The sequence below is a fragment of the Panthera onca genome, chromosome B2, assembly GCF_046562875.1.
Source record: "Panthera onca isolate mPanOnc1 chromosome B2, mPanOnc1 haplotype 2, whole genome shotgun sequence".
Lineage (NCBI taxonomy): Eukaryota > Metazoa > Chordata > Mammalia > Carnivora > Felidae > Panthera > Panthera onca.
In genome coordinates, this window is record NC_138343.1 from 16,891,360 (window position 1) to 16,911,209 (window position 19,850).

The 19,850-nt window shown below is 45.0% G+C and overlaps 1 protein-coding gene across 3 annotated transcripts in view; it reads left to right on the forward strand.

Annotated features, from left to right (window-relative positions):
- ADTRP (androgen dependent TFPI regulating protein) overlaps positions 1-19,850 on the forward strand; it is an 82,026-nt gene that overhangs the window by 10,459 nt on the left and 51,717 nt on the right. For all 3 annotated transcript variants that reach the window (XM_078446640.2, XM_078446641.2, XM_060614796.3), the window contains exons 2-3: positions 271-405; positions 1,811-1,912. In XM_078446640.2, the coding sequence (XP_078302766.1) occupies positions 271-405; positions 1,811-1,912 (237 nt within the window). The remainder of the gene's footprint in view (positions 1-270; positions 406-1,810; positions 1,913-19,850) is intronic.

The following is a 19,850-nucleotide window of genomic DNA, read 5'->3' on the forward strand; positions in this document are numbered from 1 at the left end:
TCCATTTTAGCTCAAGTCCATTACACTAAATACTGTACACATTATTATCCCCTAAACGACTTTACTCAATCAGTTTTAGCAAGCAAGGTCAGGGCCCACTGAGCTGGAAGACCAGCCCTTGAATTGGCTCTCAACCAAAACAGCCAACAGCCCCCCCGCCCCCCACCTCCTCAAATCAACATTGCTCCCAGAGGGACGGAGCTTTACGTTGGTGAAGAATGTATTAATTAAAGCAAATGAAAATGCCCTCATTTGTTGTAATGAATTTAGCTCTTGCAGGCCATTTTCTACGGGGTCGCCTGCATGGAAGATGTGCTGAAAAGAATTAAAGGGGAAAGAGACCTTAAGTTCGTGACCGCCTTCAGAGACCTGCTTTTTACCACGCTGGCTTTTCCAATATCCACAGTAAGTGACGAAGGTGTGTTAGTAATATAATACCCAGGTAGATTCGCAGGAACAACACATCCCCCGGGGCAGCAAGGCTGTTCAGGCCCCCATTATTGCAAACCAGAGCAACTGCGTTTGCATGAATGTCTTGCCTGAGGACTGTACCGTGTTGCCCAGTGGCATCCGGAAACAGGGCTCATTACGGACTGGAGTTAACACTGCCTTCTTATCTTGGTGAACGTCCTATCCAAGATCCTTGTTGATGTCTAATGGGGAAAGGTTTGAAGGATCTTTCTTCATCAAACGACAGCTAAGATAACCTTGGCTCCATGGGAGTACCGGGAATGCAGGGTGCTGGGGAGACAGATGACTCATTTTCCCTTTTATACATCTTGTTTCACTTGCTACAATGAGCATATGTTACTTCTGCAAGTGGAAACCATAAAAAAAAAAAAAAAAAAGGGTATGAGAACTTCAGAGTTGGTACGTGGAAAAGACAATTGGGGAGAGAGCGAGACAGTCTGTCCAAAATATCTCGTGTGGGGTGCACAGTGAGAGCCTCATTCATTTTGTTGAATGAATGGACCCTGGAAAGAAGTACAACATATGCCAGTGACAGTGAGCGTATCTGCTGATACGGTCCACGTTTCGATGACGTGGCTCCTGTTTCCATTCATCTGGCAGAATGGGAATGAACTGGGATCAAGCCCGTCGGCCGCCCAGCAGAATCTTGCTTAGAAATGGCTGCCTCTTTCCACCTATCCTTGTCCTGAATTCTCTAGCATTGAGCCTTCAAACTTAGATGGGCAAGGAAAGTGTAAGACTCAAACCACCCCGCGTGGCTGCTCTCAGTATTTCTGATGAAAGCTTAGACAAGAGAGGTCATTGGTTAAAATAAAATGACTTGGGGCACCTGGGTGGCTCAGTCAGTTGGGAGTCTGACTTTGGCTCAGGTCATGATCTCACAGATCGTGAGTTTGAACCCCGGGCCGGGCTCTGTGCTGACAGCTCAGAGCCTGGAGCCTGCTTCGGATTCTGCGTCTCCCTCTCTCTCGGCCCCTCCCCGCTCACGCTCTGTCTCTCTCGGTCTCTCAAATATAAATAAACATTAAAAAAATTAAAAAAAAAAAAAAAAATGAAAATAAAATAAAATGACTTAAGAGTCGGTGAATCCTGTTTATCTATATCTACCCTGTCTGCTACGATGACAAATAATTAATCCCGAACTCTCTGGAATCCCCAGAGTGGACCTAGCAATTCAACAGTGAGGAATTTTGTCTTCATTTTACATTTCTATAATGTGCCTGGAGGATATCTTTAAAACTGGTGTCTATTCTTATTTCGCCATGTTTCCTTGGTTAACTTAGAAAGCTCCAACTGACAAAAAAATTTAATGATGCTATTTTTGTGTTCTATTTTCCAGTTTGTATTTTTGTCATTCTGGATCCTCTTTCTCTACGATCGAGAGCTCGTTTACCCGAAGGCCCTAGATGGTATCTTTCCAGAATGGTTGAATCATGCAATGGTGAGTGAGGGGGAAATTCAGTGACTTTGGAAAGGCAACAGCCTCTGTACTAAGAACTCCACAGTGCCTTATTTATGTTTCCAAACTTCTCAGCCCCCAGCATCCTGTTCACTTCTCACTCTCCATCCCATCACTATTTATTTCAAGAGCACAGTAAGGATACAAAATGAACAAACATGGCTGCTGTAATTGGAGCCACTGTGAGCAGAGGGGATGTCGAGGCAACCCTTTTTGCCAAGTTACTTCTGAAGTCGTTGAAAAGACACCCAACCATAAGGACAGGCAACCTCTTGGCGGCTGCAGTCCTGAAAGAGAGGTGACTTCCGCAAATGGCATGTAATGAAAACCTGATCTAGGAAAGAAGTCAAGCAACCTTTAAAAAAAAATCCACCCCAGCATCCAAGGAGCAGCTCACACAGCTTAGCTTTTTAGCTAATACTCGATAGGGCTATACATGGCAACTGGAATTATCATTAACACATTTCTGTGGATATATTCCCATTTCGTTTTTTATTCGCATGTTTATTTTTGAGGGGCTGGATAGTAAACAGAACCTGTTCTGAGATATTCAGGTCACTGGTATCTGAACGCCAGTAACAGTGAGCTGGACAAGTGGTCCTGGCACACGGCTGTTTAGGTCTTGGATGAAAGGGGAGGTCTGAGTCATTGGCATTGCATGCATGCGCTAATCATTCAAAGTCCTAGCTCAGCTCTCAATATTTACGAAGGAGGCAACATCACATGAAAGCTCTTCAAGCTCACAAACTTTCTTCTGCTCCCAATCCTTACATTGTCTTAAAGCTCAGATGATTACTAATTTGGAAAAGCAACTCATTCCATTAACTCTGCCCCTCTGTGTGCCCTACCCTTGGAAAAATATAGTCTTTCACTTTTACTATGTACTCAGTGAGATACTGATGATTAATTGACAAAGATACGCAAGTTCTGATCTAACTTAGAGTTCGGGACAAAAACTATATATTAAATGAGTCCCACCTCTCGGGAATCCCTCCACCACCTTCTTTTGGTTAGACCACTCCTCACCTTCCCAATTTCCCATTAGCATTAATCTCAGATACCCATGTAGGGAATATTTCTGCTTTTTAATGGCACGATACACTGTGCTAAGCTTGTTCCTCAAATATGAGTTCATTTAATTCACACAACCTTCTTCAGATGACAACTGTAATCCTGATTTTTTGCACAAAAAAAAAAACAAAAAAAACTCAGAGAGGTTAAGTGATTTGTGTGGGGCTACCAAGCTCAAAAATGGGACAGGTGGATTTAAATCCAAGGCTAATTCACTGTTGCTTTTTAGTACAATAAGTGCAAAATTTGTGGCTCGATCGGGTTTCATAATTCACCAGGCAATCAAAAAGATGTCACTCAGCTTGATTAACATAGCAAAGTGAGAATTCTCACTTAAAAAAAAAAAAAAAGTCCAGAATCCCCATCTGTATGCTCATAAGCCAAAATATGACTTAAGAAAATGAAGTGATTGGGGACAAGTGACTGAGCTAGATGTTATTAAAATATAAAGACAGAGTCTAGGAAATATCTCTTATTTGGAGCCAAACACATATGTCAAACACCTTTTTCCTGGCTTTGTGAGTTCATGTAGGAGTTTTCCTACAACCATTACAGGCTTCCCTACCTCTTGCAGGTTCCATTTTCCACATAGAAGTCAAGTTGGACTTCTTCCAAATAGTTGCAATGGTGATGCCTGGCATTTGTGACCTTGCTAAGCAGCCATATGGATTTTTGATAATTTTGGAAGCAGATAGTTGGATAATGTGCATCATATCCACAAACTAATTAGCAAGGCAGATATTGTACAACAGAGGTCTTAAGATATTTTTGTGCTTTCACAATCTAGGGGTTTCTGTTGACCCTTCTATGTGGCCTCTGGTCAATTAAGTAACTTGAATCCCTTAGAGAGAAAGGACTAGAGTCAACACAGGAGTGACACAGGTGACAAAGAGAGGAGAGGGGGAGGCAAGCTGTCTTGGGTCAGACACAGACTCTCCTGTGTTTCTGTTCATTTCATTGGAGAAACTCCCAACAGAGCCTTGATGGAAAAATGTCGGCATCGCAGAACCAACAGTGGGTGTCCCTGATGTGGTCACCTTCAAAGTGTCATGCTTCCTTTTGTTCTGCTCCAAATCCAGTGTCTTCAGGACTGCATCTCATCCCTCTTTCCCAGAGTGTGTCCCTTACCGTCTCTAGTTTCTGTCCTAATTATTAAATTCTCCTAGTCTATTGCCTTGAGGAATGCTCTCTACTAATTTCTTAAATACCAGTATGAATGAATATGAAAATGGCTATCACTGGGTCAACTTGTCGACTCTTTCTAAGTTCTAACAGTGTTCTTCCATGACAATCCAGAGGAGCGAATACCTGGAAACCACCACAGTGGCAGCCAGGGTGATAATGAGCGGTTAGGCTAGACATTTGGTACCAGTCGTCTCCATATGGGGCCGGCCCTGTTCTGAAGGGAATCGCCCCCTTTTCTCTTCCACAAGATAAGGATTATTGTTGTCCATAGCCAGTCACAAGCTTTCCTTAAAGATTCTCTCATTTCACAACAGTCCTCATGTTTGTGATTCTAACCTTAGCCCTGAAATATTTCCCCTGTTGCCATTTGTGATGTTGCCCTGGGCTTTATGAGTAGTATTTGTCATATTAAGAAATACCACTCTCTCCTTTGACACAGTGTGGTTATAAAACCTTCATGATTCATCAGGTCTTTGGAACCCTACCAGCCTGACCCTTCTAGCTCCTTGGCGGCGTATCATTGAAGAAGAGTCATTCAGAGTTGACTGTCATCTCTCACGGACATTTTCGTACCCTTGTTTTTTAGTCAAACCAAATAGTAACATGAGATATTTGCATTCACCATTGCCAGGCTGCCATTCGCTGGTGCCCTAGGAACTCGAGTAGATCAACCTGACTCACTGCTGAGTGGTTCTCCAGTCTTCATGAAAGAAAGGGAAGATCAGCAAAGTATTCCTCCAGGTTTCACCGGGGAAAACACTACCTCCCTGGGTCTTATCTAAATGACTCTTGACGATAGAACCAGAGCAGCCAGATTTAAATAGCAGGAAGACGACTCAGTAACTGAGGAAACCATCAGATCCTAACCTGAAGAGAGCTAGGGAACTTATTTCTCTGGAAACCAACCTAAATTGTTCAGGTTGCCCCTAAGGAGAGTTGAAATAGATCAGAGAACCCCCCTCAGAGCCCCTCTACATTTGAAAATAGTACCTAGTTATTGAGAACGCGTTATTGCAAGCACTTTTATGAAATATAAAGGATGGCATAGATATGTGATGGTCATAGAAAACTCTCAATCCATGGTCACAGAATTTTAGAACTGAAAAGCTTTCTTTCGTGTTAACAGAGGTTTCAAAATCATCTGCTCTTAAGAGACAGGCCTTACCTTGGCTGTTTAAATTGGAGCAGGTGCCGGATACGGCTTCTTAGTTATTAAGTGCCTTGCCATTTATTCATTTGAAAAAAATAATTAAGTACCAACTATGTGTGGAGCATCATGATCAATGTTTGACAAGGGTTTTGATTTCAAGCACCCTTAAATCTGATTGAGGCTAGTATATACACACAGAGGTGAAATAATAAAATAACACTTAATACGAACGTAAGACATTGACATATGAGGCGTCATACAGAAGTAAGTCATTATTACCAAATGAATGATGTAGACAGGAGGGCTTCTGTGCCCCCTGTGTCCTGGTCTGGCTGTGACCGACACATGGTTCATGTCTAGAAGGCCAGTGGGCCCTCTCTGGGGATGTGCTGGGGAGTCAAAATGTCGTGACAGTGAAAATCTAAACCTTCCAGTTTCTTCCTCCCTCATAGCATGCAAGATGCTGTCTCCCACAAATTCATACCCAATCTCAGATTTTTCTCTCCCACCCATAAACCTGGTGTGAAATAGTTGGGCTGCCGAGTAGGTGAGTTCTGAAGGTCAACTGTGGACCTATCAGTACCAAATAGCCACACTTTGTTGTCAAAAATTACCAACCCATCCTCCATACCTTCCTGATTCCTCATCCCAGCCCTGCCTCTGAGCAGAGGAGACCCACAATCTAGATATCTATGGATAGGTCAGTGGTTTTCAGCCTTTAGGGAATAGACCTTTTTGTGAATTGGGAAGTCTCTGAGTCTATAAATTCCATTTATGGGACTCAGGTTAACCTTTCCTGGCATAACTGAGCATATGCCTGGAAAGAGGACCCCTAGATGATTTTGATGCTCAGTTCAAATCGAAAAGACAGAATCAAGAATTATGCATTAATTTTTTTCATTTAAATGTTTGAACATTTATTTATTTTTGAGAGAGAGACAGAGTATAAGCAGGGGAAGGGCCGAGAGAGGGAGGGAGACACAGAATCCGAAGCAGGCTCCAGGCTCTGAGCTGTCAGCACAGAGCCCGACGCGGGGCTCGAACTCACACACCATGAGACCATGACCTGAGCCAAAGTTGCTTAACCAACTGAGCCACCCAGGTTCCCCAAGGATTATTCATTTAAAAAAAAAAAAAAGCCATTATGAAATACTTAGATCTGTTTTCATCTTTATGGGGTGAAATGTGAGATATGTGTCCTAACTGCAAAAAGCTTAAACTATAGATATTATATATATATGTATACCATACACATATATATTCCCACTCAGCCTTTTAACTTACTAAATGCAGAGGCTGTGTTTTGTAGCATCTTTGGGAGGATATTTGTGACAGTAAAAAAATACAAAAACAACCCCCACCCCAGTATTATTAACCAGAACGTCCACATCTGAAAGGAAAGAGGGACCTGGTCAAGTTCCCATGGGATACTCCACCTCCCATCCACCTCTGTGTCCCCATGATGTAAGACATCAGCCAAAGTATGTCCTGTTGGTAGAGTGCCCCAGCCCATGTCACTCTTAGGGTGGTAAATGAGATCTGTTGGAGGATATTTGAATCACAGTCCAAAGTCACTGGAAGCCATGCAGCTCTCCTACAGTGAGATAGCTGGAAATAAACTCCCCTCAAAAATACCTTTGTAAACCCTACCTTGATGGACACCATTTTTATCAAATGTTATCTCACTATAGGGAGCCTCCTTTATATTATATCTACATATTTTTATATAATATATAACCTTATATATTTTTTTCTAGCTAATGTATATAATAATAAGCAAGACCTTTAACTTTAACACGAGGCAGTGCTAACAAGCATTTATAGAGTAGCTTCTATGTACCAGGCCCTCTTCTAGGCACTAAAGATGTAAAAACAAACAAACCAAAGAAATCTGTCCTTGTGGAGAATATATATAATCTTAGTGGGGGAGAGAAGCAATAAATGAATAAATAGTGAATGATGTCAAGGAGCGAAAGTATTAAAATGAAAAGTAAAGCAGGGTGAGGGGACAAAGGAGTGTGTGTGTGTGTGTGTGTGTGTGTGTGTGAGTGTATAAAACTAGTAGGTTTATAGGGTGTAGGCCAATCAGAGTGGTCAGGGATGCCTCTGTGGTGAGCTGACATTTTCAGAGAAATTTGGATAAAGTGAGGAAGGCGGCCACAGGAAATTTTGGCAAAAGGGCTCAGGCAGACAGTAAAGCAAGTACTTGGGGCTCGATCTCACAAACACGAGATCATGACCTGAGCTGAAATCAAGAGTCAGACGCTTAACTGACTGAGCCACCAGATGCACCAAGAGAGATAAGGTTTTTAAGCTAAGGCATGGGGAAAGGGTATGGATGGAGATCCTAGGGACAGTGCAAGGGTTGAGGAGGACATGTTCCGTTTGGACATGTTTGAGATGCCTGTTAGATGGCAAAATCGAGGTGCAGAACAGCAGGTTGCCATTTGAGCATTGGGGAGATTTTAGGACTGGTGCTATAAATTTGGTTGTCTACATCATGATGATTCTTTTTAAAGTTAATTAAGATCACCTAAGGGGTAAGTACAGCTCCTGAAGATACTCCAGGACTAAGCCTTAGAACATTCCATTTCCTGTGCCTGGGAGGAAAAGCAGAGTTTTACGAAGGAGATTGTGAAGGGGCTGCCCATGAGTTAGGAGGAAACCCAATGCCTTTAGGTCTCCCAGAAGTCAAGTACACAAATGTTTCAAGAAAGAGGAAGTATTGCATGTCAGAAGCTTCCGAGAGGTCAAGTATGATGACACTGTAAGATGACCTGACTTAGAATCTTCCATTGGCTTTGGCAATACTAAACTCTCCAGTGACTTGCACAAGAGCAGTTTGATGGAGTGATAAGGGGAGGTAGAGCCTTGGTAATGCTACATGCATTAGTTTCCTGTTGCTACTTAACAAAGTAATGGAAACTTAATGATTTAAGACAACATAAATCTGTCAGCTTAGAGTTCTGGAGGTCAGAAGATCAAAATGCGTCTTGTGGGGTGAGGTCAAGACATCAGTGCAGCTGCATTCCTTCTGGAGACTCCACAGGAGAATCGGTTTCCTTGCCCTTTCCACCTATAATCTGCTTACATTCCTTGGTTCGTGGCCTCTTCCCCCTTCTTCAAATCTGTTGTACCATTACATTCTAAAATCTTCTCTGGTGATTTTCTATTCTGGACTAGGTTCACGTCAGAACGAAAATATGACTGCCCAAAAAGATCAGAAAATGGTCTTGGGACATGATTCATCCTGGGACTTTAGGGAGGGTAGGGATACACTAGTTAAGTCCTTGAATGGATGGTGTGCCACTGAAGAGATCCTTTTCCAGAGCATTGTTCCAAAGCTCCTGAACCAAGAATGAAAATATGGTCAATGGCCACATCCTGATATTTCCTTGGATATTTTTTCCAGGTTTAATCACTACAGTGTTATTTATGGGTTGTCCTCTTGTTTAAAACCATTTCTAGCTATTACTTTATTCACACTATTCCTTTCCTAATCTAAGGCGGGTTAGACTCTCCAACAGACATTCACCTGGGAAACAGGTTGAGTGAATGCTTAAGGCTCAGCAGTGAAATCAGAAGCTAAGCTGGGATTAGGGAGCAGAAGTCACTGAGTAAGGACAATAAAGCCATCTTGCCCCTCAGGAAGTCTTAAGGTGAACAGCAGATTTTGATAATGAGCTGCCAAAGGAGTACCAATCCACTCACAGTTTTATATAACTACAACCAAGCGATCACAGTGCCTGCTTTTCTTTGATGTTCATTTACTTTTGAGAGAGACAGACAGAGTGTGAGTGGGGGAGGGGCCAAGAGGGAGGGAGCCACAGAATCCAAAGCAGGTTCCAGGCTCTGAGCTGTCAGCACAGAGCCCCATGCAGGGCTTAAACTCACAAACTACGAGATCATGACCTGAGCTGAAGTCAGATGCTGAATCGACTGAGCCACCCAGGCGCCCCATGCTTTCTTCATCTCCTGAGAGCAGGGAGGGACCCGAGTGGTGAAAGTTTATCTTTATTTTTCTTTTTTTAAATCCCACTTTGGAGAACTTCCCAGGTGTGCTGAAGAGTGGCTCTCTTTTACGATTCCACGATCTAGTATTTCTTCGTATTTCTAAACAGAATACCCATTAGAAAATACATCCCAGTTTCAAAATGAAGGTCCAAGACTTTTATTTTATTTTTTTAATATCCAAACGATATACGTGTCTTCTAAGTAGTTACTAGGAATTTGAATAATTAAAATCATTTGGTGCCCTTGAGGCTGTGCTGCTGAGTCTGCCCTCCCATGTGATGTAATTAATCCCTACTTCCATGGCAACTGTGTGTAACACTACCAACAAGAAGAATGACTTTGTGTTGAAGAATAACCGGGACGGAGAAACTCATAACGGGAGGTCCTAAACCCCTCTGAAATACCAAGAGAAAGAAAAAAAAAAAAAAAGCTAAGTGGGTAGGAAAGAGCTTACTAACATCCCGTGATCTCAGAACAGAAGTGAAAATGCCCAAGAGCAGCAGGGTGGGCGGGTGGGAGAGCCTTCTCCTCCGCCAGATTACAATGAACGTCACCCGCCTGATTACAGAGGCAGCACAAAGTCCCCCCATGCCTGTGGCTGCTTGGGAAACCCACTGGAAGCCACTCAGACAGCCGTGGAGCCAGGTCCTCTCCTGGAGCAGGGAGCCGCTGCGGGACTTTCAACCAGCCCCCAGCCCCCAGCCCCCTTCCCTGGTCTCTGCATCCTCTCTGCCTGTGGAGCAGTCACCTGTGCCCCGCTGGAAATTTCGAGCTTGTCTGAGTCCACCACCTCGCTCTCACCTCCAGGTGCTTGCGTTACCAAGCAGGAGAACATTTCTGCAGGACACTGTCTGCTCTCCTGGATGGTGTCTCCACTTACCCACACGCCGCACACCCGTGGCATGGATTCCTGGCTCGGAGATGCTTCTCTGTCTTGAGTTTTGAATTCTCCGCCCTGCCCTTCCTCTCCCTCTCACGATCTAATGGGCACATTCGTGTACACGGGCGCTTGCTTTGCCGGCTCGGTCCTAAATCTCGCCCACTCTGGTGCCCTAGCAGCGATCGTACTTTCTTACGAGCTGCCCCCTGTCTCATCTGCAGGTACTCATGAGATTCATCCATTTTCTCGAAGGTTTCACCGAAGTGAGTACATGGGGGCAAGAGAGAGCTCTTTCTCCAGGGAGGTCCTGCACGCTGAGCCAGGAGGCCTGGGGGGGCCACTGGGCTCCGGGAGTGGGAGTAAAAGCTTTGCTCAAAGTGGGGATCCTGCTTTGATGCTCAGTGATTCTGCACGTGCGCAGGGCGTATACTTGCAGCCCTTTGGTTTGTTTAAAAAAATTTTTTTTAACATTCATTTTTGGAGAGAAAGAGTGAGACACAGAGTATGAGCGATAGAGGGGCAGAAAGAGAGGGAGACACAGAATCCCAAGCAGGCTCCAGGCTCTGAGCCATCAGCACAGAGCCCCACGCGGGGCTCGAACTCACAAACTGTGAGATCATGACCTGAGCCGAAGTCGGACACTTAACCCACTGAGCCACCCAGGCGCCCCCCCTTGTTTGTTTTTATAGATAAAATCCTTGTCCTAGTCCCGTGCTTTTGAGGGAGGGATGAATTAAGGAGCCAAATTAGAGCAGAGCATTTTTTTTTAAATTTATTTTTTAATCTTTATTTATTTTTGAGACAGAGACAGAGCACGAGCAGGGGAGGAGCAGAGAGAGAGGGAGACACAGACTCTGAAGCGGGTTCCAGGTTCTGAGCTGTCAGCATAGAGCCCGACGCGGGGCTTGAACCCACGAAAGCGAGTTCACGACCCGAGCCAAAGTCGGACACTTAGGCGCCCCAAGAGCAGGACATTTTTGCGCCTTTGTTGGGCGTCCAGATCGTGTCTGCCGTGTGCTGTGTGTATGGGGCCAGATGACATATGATACAGACCTAGCCCCCGTCTTCGTGGAGTGTATAGTCTAGAGAAGGGACAGATATTAAACAGTCTCCTAAAGTAATGGATAAGGACAAACTTTACGTATTCTATGAGAAAGACCCACAGCACAATGTGGGTTTGTGGGTCAGAAAAAAGGCCTCTGTGAGGATGAGTGGTGGGTAGCCGGGAGGGAGCAGGGGGCAAAAAAAGGAGTTCAGGCAGAGGTAAGCGCACATGAAGCCCCCAGGGCGGGAAGGAGCTCAGGGCACAGAGGAAGGGAGAGCAAGGGAGAGGTGCCGACCAGGTCGGAGAGCAGCTGGTGGGGTTGTCGGGGCCAGAGCATGAAGCCCCGTGGACACCAGGCTGAGGACTGTGCATCCTGTTTTTCTTGCCATGGGAAGGCTCTGCGGAATCATTCCCCGGGGGGGTGACACGATCCGCTCTGTGTCAGGAGAGGCCCACCCCGGCTGCCATCTACAGAACACTGTGCAGGTGACAGGACCACTGAGGACGGCTTTGCAGGCATCCAGGTGTGGGTCGTGGTGCCGGGGCCCGCGAGCCAGGTGTGGAGATGAGCAGAGACGGAGGGACGTCGGGAGTGTTCGGGTGGTAGAATTAACAAACTTGCTGATGGCTTGAAGCGTAAGGCAAAAGAAAGGAGCCAAGATTACTCCCCTGAGACTTAGCTTGAGACACTGGGGGTGACTTTGCATAGAGGGGGAAGACTGGGGAGGGGAAGACCTGGTAACTTGGCGGGCTTTCTTTCCCTTTTCTGGGGCCGTGGGCTTTTTTGTATTCTGCTCAGCGCACAGTGGACCTAATGGCCCTTCCAAATTTGAAGCTGTAATGGGGCCCATGCATCCAAATGCATGCAGGCTTGGAGGCTGCCAGAAAGCAGCTTTGGGGGGACCATTTGCAGTCATGACCAGGAACGTCTACAATTACCAGAGATGCTACATGGATCGTTTCGTACTCGATTTCCCTACGCCACGGTGTCCCAACACAGATCCTAGCGCTGGGAGGCTCGCCGAGTCCCTGAAAGGTCTCTGGTCCTGCAGTTAGGAGCCACTGCTTACCTTCAAGTCTCTTCCTCTGTGAGTAATCAGAATTAGAAATAAGGCGTTCTGGAGGGATAGCATTTAAAAAAAAAAATTGCTTTCGGTCATTATTGTTATTGTCATCATTTCTTTCTAAATAAAAACCAAGGAGCAGATGATAGACCCGATTCCAGGCCTTCCCCTTGGGGGTGTGGAAACAGCAGGGAGTAGTCTTAGACGGCCTTAAGGGGTAGCTAGTATTTACAAAAACAAACAAACAAACAAAACACAAAACTGGAAATCCGCATTTTGAAAAATTGTGAAAACTACACAGTTAAAAGCACTAGCTCTTGGAGCACCTGGGTGGCTCACTCAGTTGAGTGTCTGACTCGTGATTTCAGCTCAGGTCATGGTCCCAAGGTGGTGGGATTGAGCCCTGCATAGGGCTCCATGCTGAACGTGTAGCCTGCTTGGGATTCTCTCTCTCTCACTCTCTCTCTCTCGGAAAAAAAAAAAAAAGAAAGTTCTGGCTCTAACTATGATTCGTTGAATGTATTTTCCTTTTTTTTTTTCTTTTAATCCTTTTTGAATGTTTATTTATCTTTGAGAGAGAGAGACAGAGCACAAGCCGGGGATGGCCATAGAGAGAGAGAGGGAGGCACAGAGTCCAAAGCAGGCACCAGGCTCTGGGCTGTCAGCACAGAGCCCGATGCGGGACTCGAACCCACCAGCCGTGAGATCATGACCTGAGCCAAAGTCGGACGCTTAACCGACTGAGACATCCAGGCGCCTCTGAATGCACTTTCCTTTTAATCAGACTGTTTTTCTTACTTATCACAAATGCCTCTCACTTATCATGACGGAGAGTATCAAAAAACATAGCGGCTTCTTATTCCACTGATTTCCTACCCATGAAAGTCTGCCTTGATTAAACCTGGGAGTGAGGAGTGGACAGCTGGGCCGAGCCCTGTGACTCTGTAAAACACATACTTATATAAGGAGCTAGAGTTATCAACATTTGGGTAGAACTTAGACTTTTGAAAGCTTTCGTTCATGTTTCTGTGAAATTTGTCCACTTATTCCCATTGTTAAAGTCTCCCTTTCTGCCAATTGTCTAAGACTTTTTGTAACTTATGGACACCCTGCTTTTCGTATGATTGGAGAGAGAATGTCTTCTCTCACTTGTGGGGGTTTGAGTATTTGTACCTGCCTTTCTTGTTGTGGATATACTTGTAGTCTTTAAGCGTTTACTGAAAACTAAAAATGCCCTGGATGCCATTACAAAGACCCTCCATTAACACAAAAATCTGCATCTCTCTGCTCAGAGAATCAGCTGTCTAATGATGAATGTTTAAAACCAGAATTAGGGGTGCCTGGGTGGCTCAGGGGGTTAAGCATCTGACTCAGGTCATGATCGAATAAGAACCCCCTATTGGATTCCAAGCAGTGGACCTGCTTGTGATTCTCTCTCCCCCTCTACCACTCTTGCATGCTCTCGCTCTCTCTCTCTCTCTCTCTCTCTCAAAAAAAAAAAAAAAAACCAACACAAAACAAAACAGGATGAAAGCCTGATGTTAGATAAGGGGCAAAAGGGTAGGGCCACTGCTTGAAAACTCTACCTTTTGCGATTGTCTTAGTTAGGACGTGTGACTCTCATAGACAATAATACAGCGATAGTTCTCTTTTTTACCCATTTCGTGCTTGGCAATAAATATTCTTTTATTCATTTCTATTCACTATGCATTTGTAGCAGTGATTGGCAGAGATACTACAATACTTAACCTATCAAACAGTATTTAATAAAAGTCTTTTGTCTCCAATCAGCCTAGGGAGGTTAGTTTAAGGCTTATATGTGGGAACATTTTAATTAATATGCATGCTTTTACTGACATATTTTAAAATACTTTGCTAACCTAATAATGTCAGAGTTAGAAGCATTGAAGTATCATGATGATCACAGAAACGGTGAGCCCGACACAAAAGGTGCTTAAGAAATATTTGTTGAATGATTTTTTTTGACACCTGGAATATGAGTTGTGTACCCAATGACAATGGGACTTAATGGTAATCGGGGTTTTTTTTGGGGGGGGGCGCTGACTCGTAGAGTACAGTAAGGTGCAAATAATCCAAGACGTCGTCAAGTGCAGGCCATCAGGAAATGGACCATCTGGTGAAGAATTTTCTGTCTTCACATCTGTTAAGTTTCTTCTGGGGCTGAAAAGTTGAAAGGGGTAAATTATTAGGAAAAGGGGTGCTGGAGCTTGATCCTCAAAAATCAGGTTGGGGTGAAAGGACGCAAAATTTCTTCCCTCTGTGTCTAAGTTGCACAAATGATTGAACTCAGATGTTTCCTACAAGTTAATTTTTTTATTTCCTGACAAGAATGGCCTTTAAGTGCCAGAAAATCCCAGTTTTGGCCCCATTCCTGCCATTGTCTTGCTGTGTGATCCTGGGAACGTTAGTAAACCTCTCTGGGTACTGGGTCCCTTAAGACAGGCGTGTTTACTATTCTTCCCAGGGATGTTATTAGGAGCAAAGAAAATTATCTATGTGCAACGTGAAGCTATCAGTGATACATAAATGACCCATACCAAATCGTCGTCAACTTAGAATCACCATGACTCCCTTCTCCAACCTTCTATGCGTAGCAAGGAGAAGCCTGGGACCACACACAGCTTCTAGAATCACTTTCTCCATATGGTTCCAGGCAAGAGTCAGCCAACGAGGGGCATCCTCATGAGATGTGCGAGAGAAGAAGCCATTATTCTCTAGTGGCAGTTGAGAACAGCTTTGTGGGAAAACAGACACAAATTTAGCCGCATCTGCTGCACAAGCATCTAGGAATCACACACTTTATACTACAGTAGCTAAATCAATGGTGGCAGCTCCCAGAGACTTATGAGGGCTGCCACGGCCTCTTGGCCAACTCCCTTAAATCCTCCCTTTGAGCAGAAGTTTCCCTGACTCTTACTGCCCTACCTTGTCCAACGGTTGCCTATCCCCCCAAGACCTTCCTCCTTGGAATCTCTCAACGGGCTTCTGTGTTCCTGCTGGGCTCCTGGCGGATACATGGCCATAAAATTCCTGCTTCCTTCTGAATCATGCCCACACCCTTCACATGAGAAAAGATCCATCCAAAGGAAACAAGGTCTCCAGTGACTTCTGTTTCTGGCTGCAGAGTGGGCATAAGTACCCTGAAACAAACAGGACAAGACACCTAAGACGTTTAATAAAGTATTTTTAAAAATATTTTAAAATATTTGACTGACAAGAAAGTTATGGAAATTCCCCCAGATAACCAAAAGAGGAGCTAACAAAGAGAGGGAGGTATAGGCAATATTTGAAGAGCGGATCACTGGTTATTTCCTAGAATTTTCGAAAAATTAACTCTCCGATTCCAGAAGAACCAAAAATTGTCACGCAGGACGAAGGGCAGACATGTAGCCACTTGTATGACCCCGTGGACACGTTAGACGTGAGGAAGATCCTAGAAACAGCCAGACTAACAAGATGGGTTTCCCAAATAGAAATCTGATAGCTGATTTCTCATTAGCAACGCCAGGAGACAGTAAAGTAACCGCTTCAAGCATTGAAGAAAGAAACAAAAACAAAAACAAAAAAACCCCACCAACCTATTTACTCTATGCAAGTGTCTTCTGAAACAGGGGCAAGAGGAAGGCATTTTCAGACACACAGAAACAGACTTTATCACCTGTAAAGGCTAACGGGGATACTTCAGGAAGCAGGAAAATGATGTCAGAAGGGAGGTCAGCGATCCCCAAAGCAAATGGCAAGCAATTTGTTCAACTTCCGGTGATTTAAAAAAAGAATGCATTAAAATGCTGGATGGAAATAGGATGCAAATTGGGAGAGGATGGTTGGAAGGAAGGCATTCTAAGGCTGCCTTGGATTGCGGGGGGGGGGGGGGGGGGAGTGGGGGATGGGGAGGATGGGGCGAGAGATAAGGACTTCTATTGGCCCCTACTGAGTTAAAGGAGCACGTTGTAATGTCTACAAGGGCGACATAAAAATGGAGCGTATGGCTTCTGCATCAGTAGAAGAAGAAAAACTGAAGAGGAAAAAAAAAAATACACTGATGAAAATTTGAATCCATAATCAGAGGCAGTTCCAGGGAGTAGAGAAAAGAGAGAGCACAGGACTCCCATGGGGTAGGTTCAAACCCATGAATGCAGGTGCGCTTTATGGGGGACAGGCCTTTGAGCACCATTGAGTTACCTCCCCACCCTCACCCCGCAAGCATTTCTACTGCTTTTAAAGGCACAAACCTCTAAATTATGCAACTAACCCCTAATTGAACGATGCCAGTTATTAATGTTGTCAGACACGGGGACAGGAGTGGCAATATGGGAAGATCAAAATACATTTGAGGGGAAAACGCAAAGTTTCTAAAGTACTCGGGTGAAAGGGACCAGCAGAAAAAGAGAGTGAGTGATGAAGCAATCCATTTTGTTCATCCGTTTATCAGGCACAAGAGCCCAGCTCCCTAAGGCTTATTCCACAGGCCGCCATTTAATAATATTAAATTGTGATTATAGATGCATTTGGTGGAGTGTCCTCCTTTCTAATCCTGGCAGGTGTCCCTGGAGGGGAGGTCTTTAGAGGTTTCTGGCATTAAGGAGAGGCTCTTGATCATAAAGTGATCCCTTCAGGTGACCAAATTGCCTGCCTTCCATGCCGGGCAGCATCACAATTAAGCACAAGTAGTATGTGCTTCTTTATATTGTGGCTCGTGCTGTTTAGCTAGTGTATAAGTAAAGCTTTGGTGTTGACTTTTAATGTCCTCGGGATTTCTTGATTTACTTTCCGGTTCACATCAACGTGGGGGTTCTGCACAAGCCTCCGGGACAGCCTGGGCCACCCCACCAGGGGAAGGGTGAAATGCAAGTCCTGTTTGCGATGTGGGCTGGGCCCCAAGGAGAGATTTAACCAGAAACCAAACTCCTAGCTCTCCTCCAAGCCTCCACGAGCTGTGAATGCCCCAAGACGAAGACGTTGCCAACGCGGGAGCTGCTTGCTCTCCCCCACACCCCCAGTTCCCTAATCCCTTCCATCCTTGTCCGTCAGAGTGGTCCGTCTTGTCCCTTTTGCTTAAGGCCCGGCCAGAAGCAAGATGGCAGCCTGCTGCTTGGTCCCTTTTCTGAGACCCACTCTCCGGCTTCCAATCAGCCTTTCAATCCGACCACTCTAAGAGAAGATGAAAGGAAGGACACCCTTCTCTTTACCACCCAAAGCAAAGACAGACCTCAAGTTAAAACTTCACGGTCCCGAGCCTATCCCTGATTCTCACCAGGGTTTTGGGGCGGGGGCGGGGGGGTGAGGGCAGGGTAGGCTAATTAGGAGTTTCCTTCTGGGCAGACAAGCCACAATGGGAAAGAAGCAGGTGAGTCTCTCCAAACGGGACAGCGCCCAAGAGCTTACTAAGGAGCGTCTACGCTTGTTCTGCTCCTTCCTATTCTGGTCACCGAGCTCCACGTTGCCAGACCGTGCAAGACCTACCTGTGGGTGGGACGCAGAGACCGGTGGGTCAGTGTGGCACTCACCACCAAACCTGGCCTGGGCTCCCCTCTCTCTCAGAAAATGGAGCCGCCACCCTCCCAGTTGCTCAACGCAGAAGCCAGCGTTGACCTTGCCACCTCCTCGCCTTCCACCACACTCACACCGAATCCATTCTACCTCCAAAATGCTTAGCAAATCTGTTCACCTTCTAGCTCTACCGCCAACACCCTGGTGTCCACATGCACTTCTCATCCAAAATAGCTATTACCTCCCAACTGGTCTTGCTTCCATTCTTAACCTTTTTCACACAACAGCAAAAGAGATTGAAACAGAGTGTTCCCTTCTTGACACTCTTCAGTGACTCTCTGTTGCACCGAGAATGACACCTAAATTCCTTTCTGCGGCCTACCGTGTCTGATGAACCTGGCCTCTGCTCTGAGCCTGAAATCCTCAGAACTCTTTCCTACACCAGGACCTTTGCACATGCTGTCCCCTTTGCCAGAAATGATCTCCTTCTACTCTTCCATGGCTCGCGCTTATCATTTGGGCCCCAGCTTAAAAATGACCTCTCCAAGATGGCCTTTGCTGTCTACCCTACTTAAACGTACGTCCCTGGCCCTAATGCAGAGATTCCTGTTTGTTTACTTCATAACACATATCATGATTGGTATCTCTGTGGTTTTTTTTTACTTGTTTGTAGAAAATCTTGCTGATTCGACTATAAGATCTACAAAGGCAGGGACCACATTGTTTACCATTTAATCCCAGCACCTCTCACAGCGCCTGGCATGAAGTAGGCACTTAATAAAGATTGTTTCATGGAAGAATGAGTGAAATCTTCACCTCTTACTGTCTTAGCTTCTCTGTGCCCTTGACTGGCCCCAAAGTTCCCCCTTAGGGGCAGGGTGGGGTGTGCTCGGGCTAAGGGGGTGTTGGAGGCAGAGAGGAAGCCTTTAGCAGCCCTGCATTGAGAGTCTGTGGCTCACACTATATGCTTTGAAACTGTGAGGTGTTCTTTTGTTCAGAAAGGTGTAAGTGAGGAAAATTCTAGAGGGATTACTGATAGCTTGAAATATCTATGGGAGTTTTGGTTGTTATATCTGAGATATGACGTACTACTGATTGACTTTTGTTCAAAGAGATGCACAGAGACATAACAATTCCATATGTTTTATGAAAGGAAAGATACTGCTGTTTCCGATCAGGGCTGTGGCTCCAAGATGGACCATTCTCTGGCCGAAACACTTTGCGGCTCACGCTTTCTTCTGTTATCACCATTCTCGGATGTGAATTAGGTAACTGAGTATTCACGTAGCCCACGGGAGTTCAAAAAAGTTATTGAATCAGGGAAGAAAAATGGCAGAGGCTGAAACTAAGAACAGGAATAAAGACATGACCACATTGGAGGTAACCAGGTGAAAGAAAGGTGGTCAAAGGAAAAACAACGAGAATCCAAAGAGCCTCTTTCTATCTCTGTGAAAAATGTGTAAAAGGCCAATTCCCCAGCTTCTTTATTGCTGCCTTTCTTGGTTGATAATATATCCAACCAAGGGCTTCTATTGATGGGCAAAGAGGCTAGTAATGGGGCGCATTAGTATATGTAGGTGCCGAGTGAATCTATGAATGTAGAACTTCAATAGAAACAGAATAAATTCTTTGGTGGCCTGCCACAGAACCTAATGTTTGAACATCTCAATAGTAATCAAGAGTCTTCTCAAGTTGAGGGCAGAATTTAAAAAAAAAAAAAAAAAAAAGCTTTGGGCCACCTGGGTGGCTCCGTTGGTTAAGCATCCAATTCCTGATTTTGGCTCAGGTCATGATCTGACAGTTCATGAGATCAAGCCCCACATCGGACCTCATGCTGGCAGAGTGCAAAGCCTGCTTGAGATTCTCTCTCCTCGCTCTCTGCCCCTCCCCCAGCTCACGCTTGTGCATGCACCTTCTCTCTCTCTCTCTTTCTCAAAACAGAAAAATAAACTTAAAAATTTTTTTTTTTTGGAAAAGCCTCATAAAGGCAGGCGAGAGTT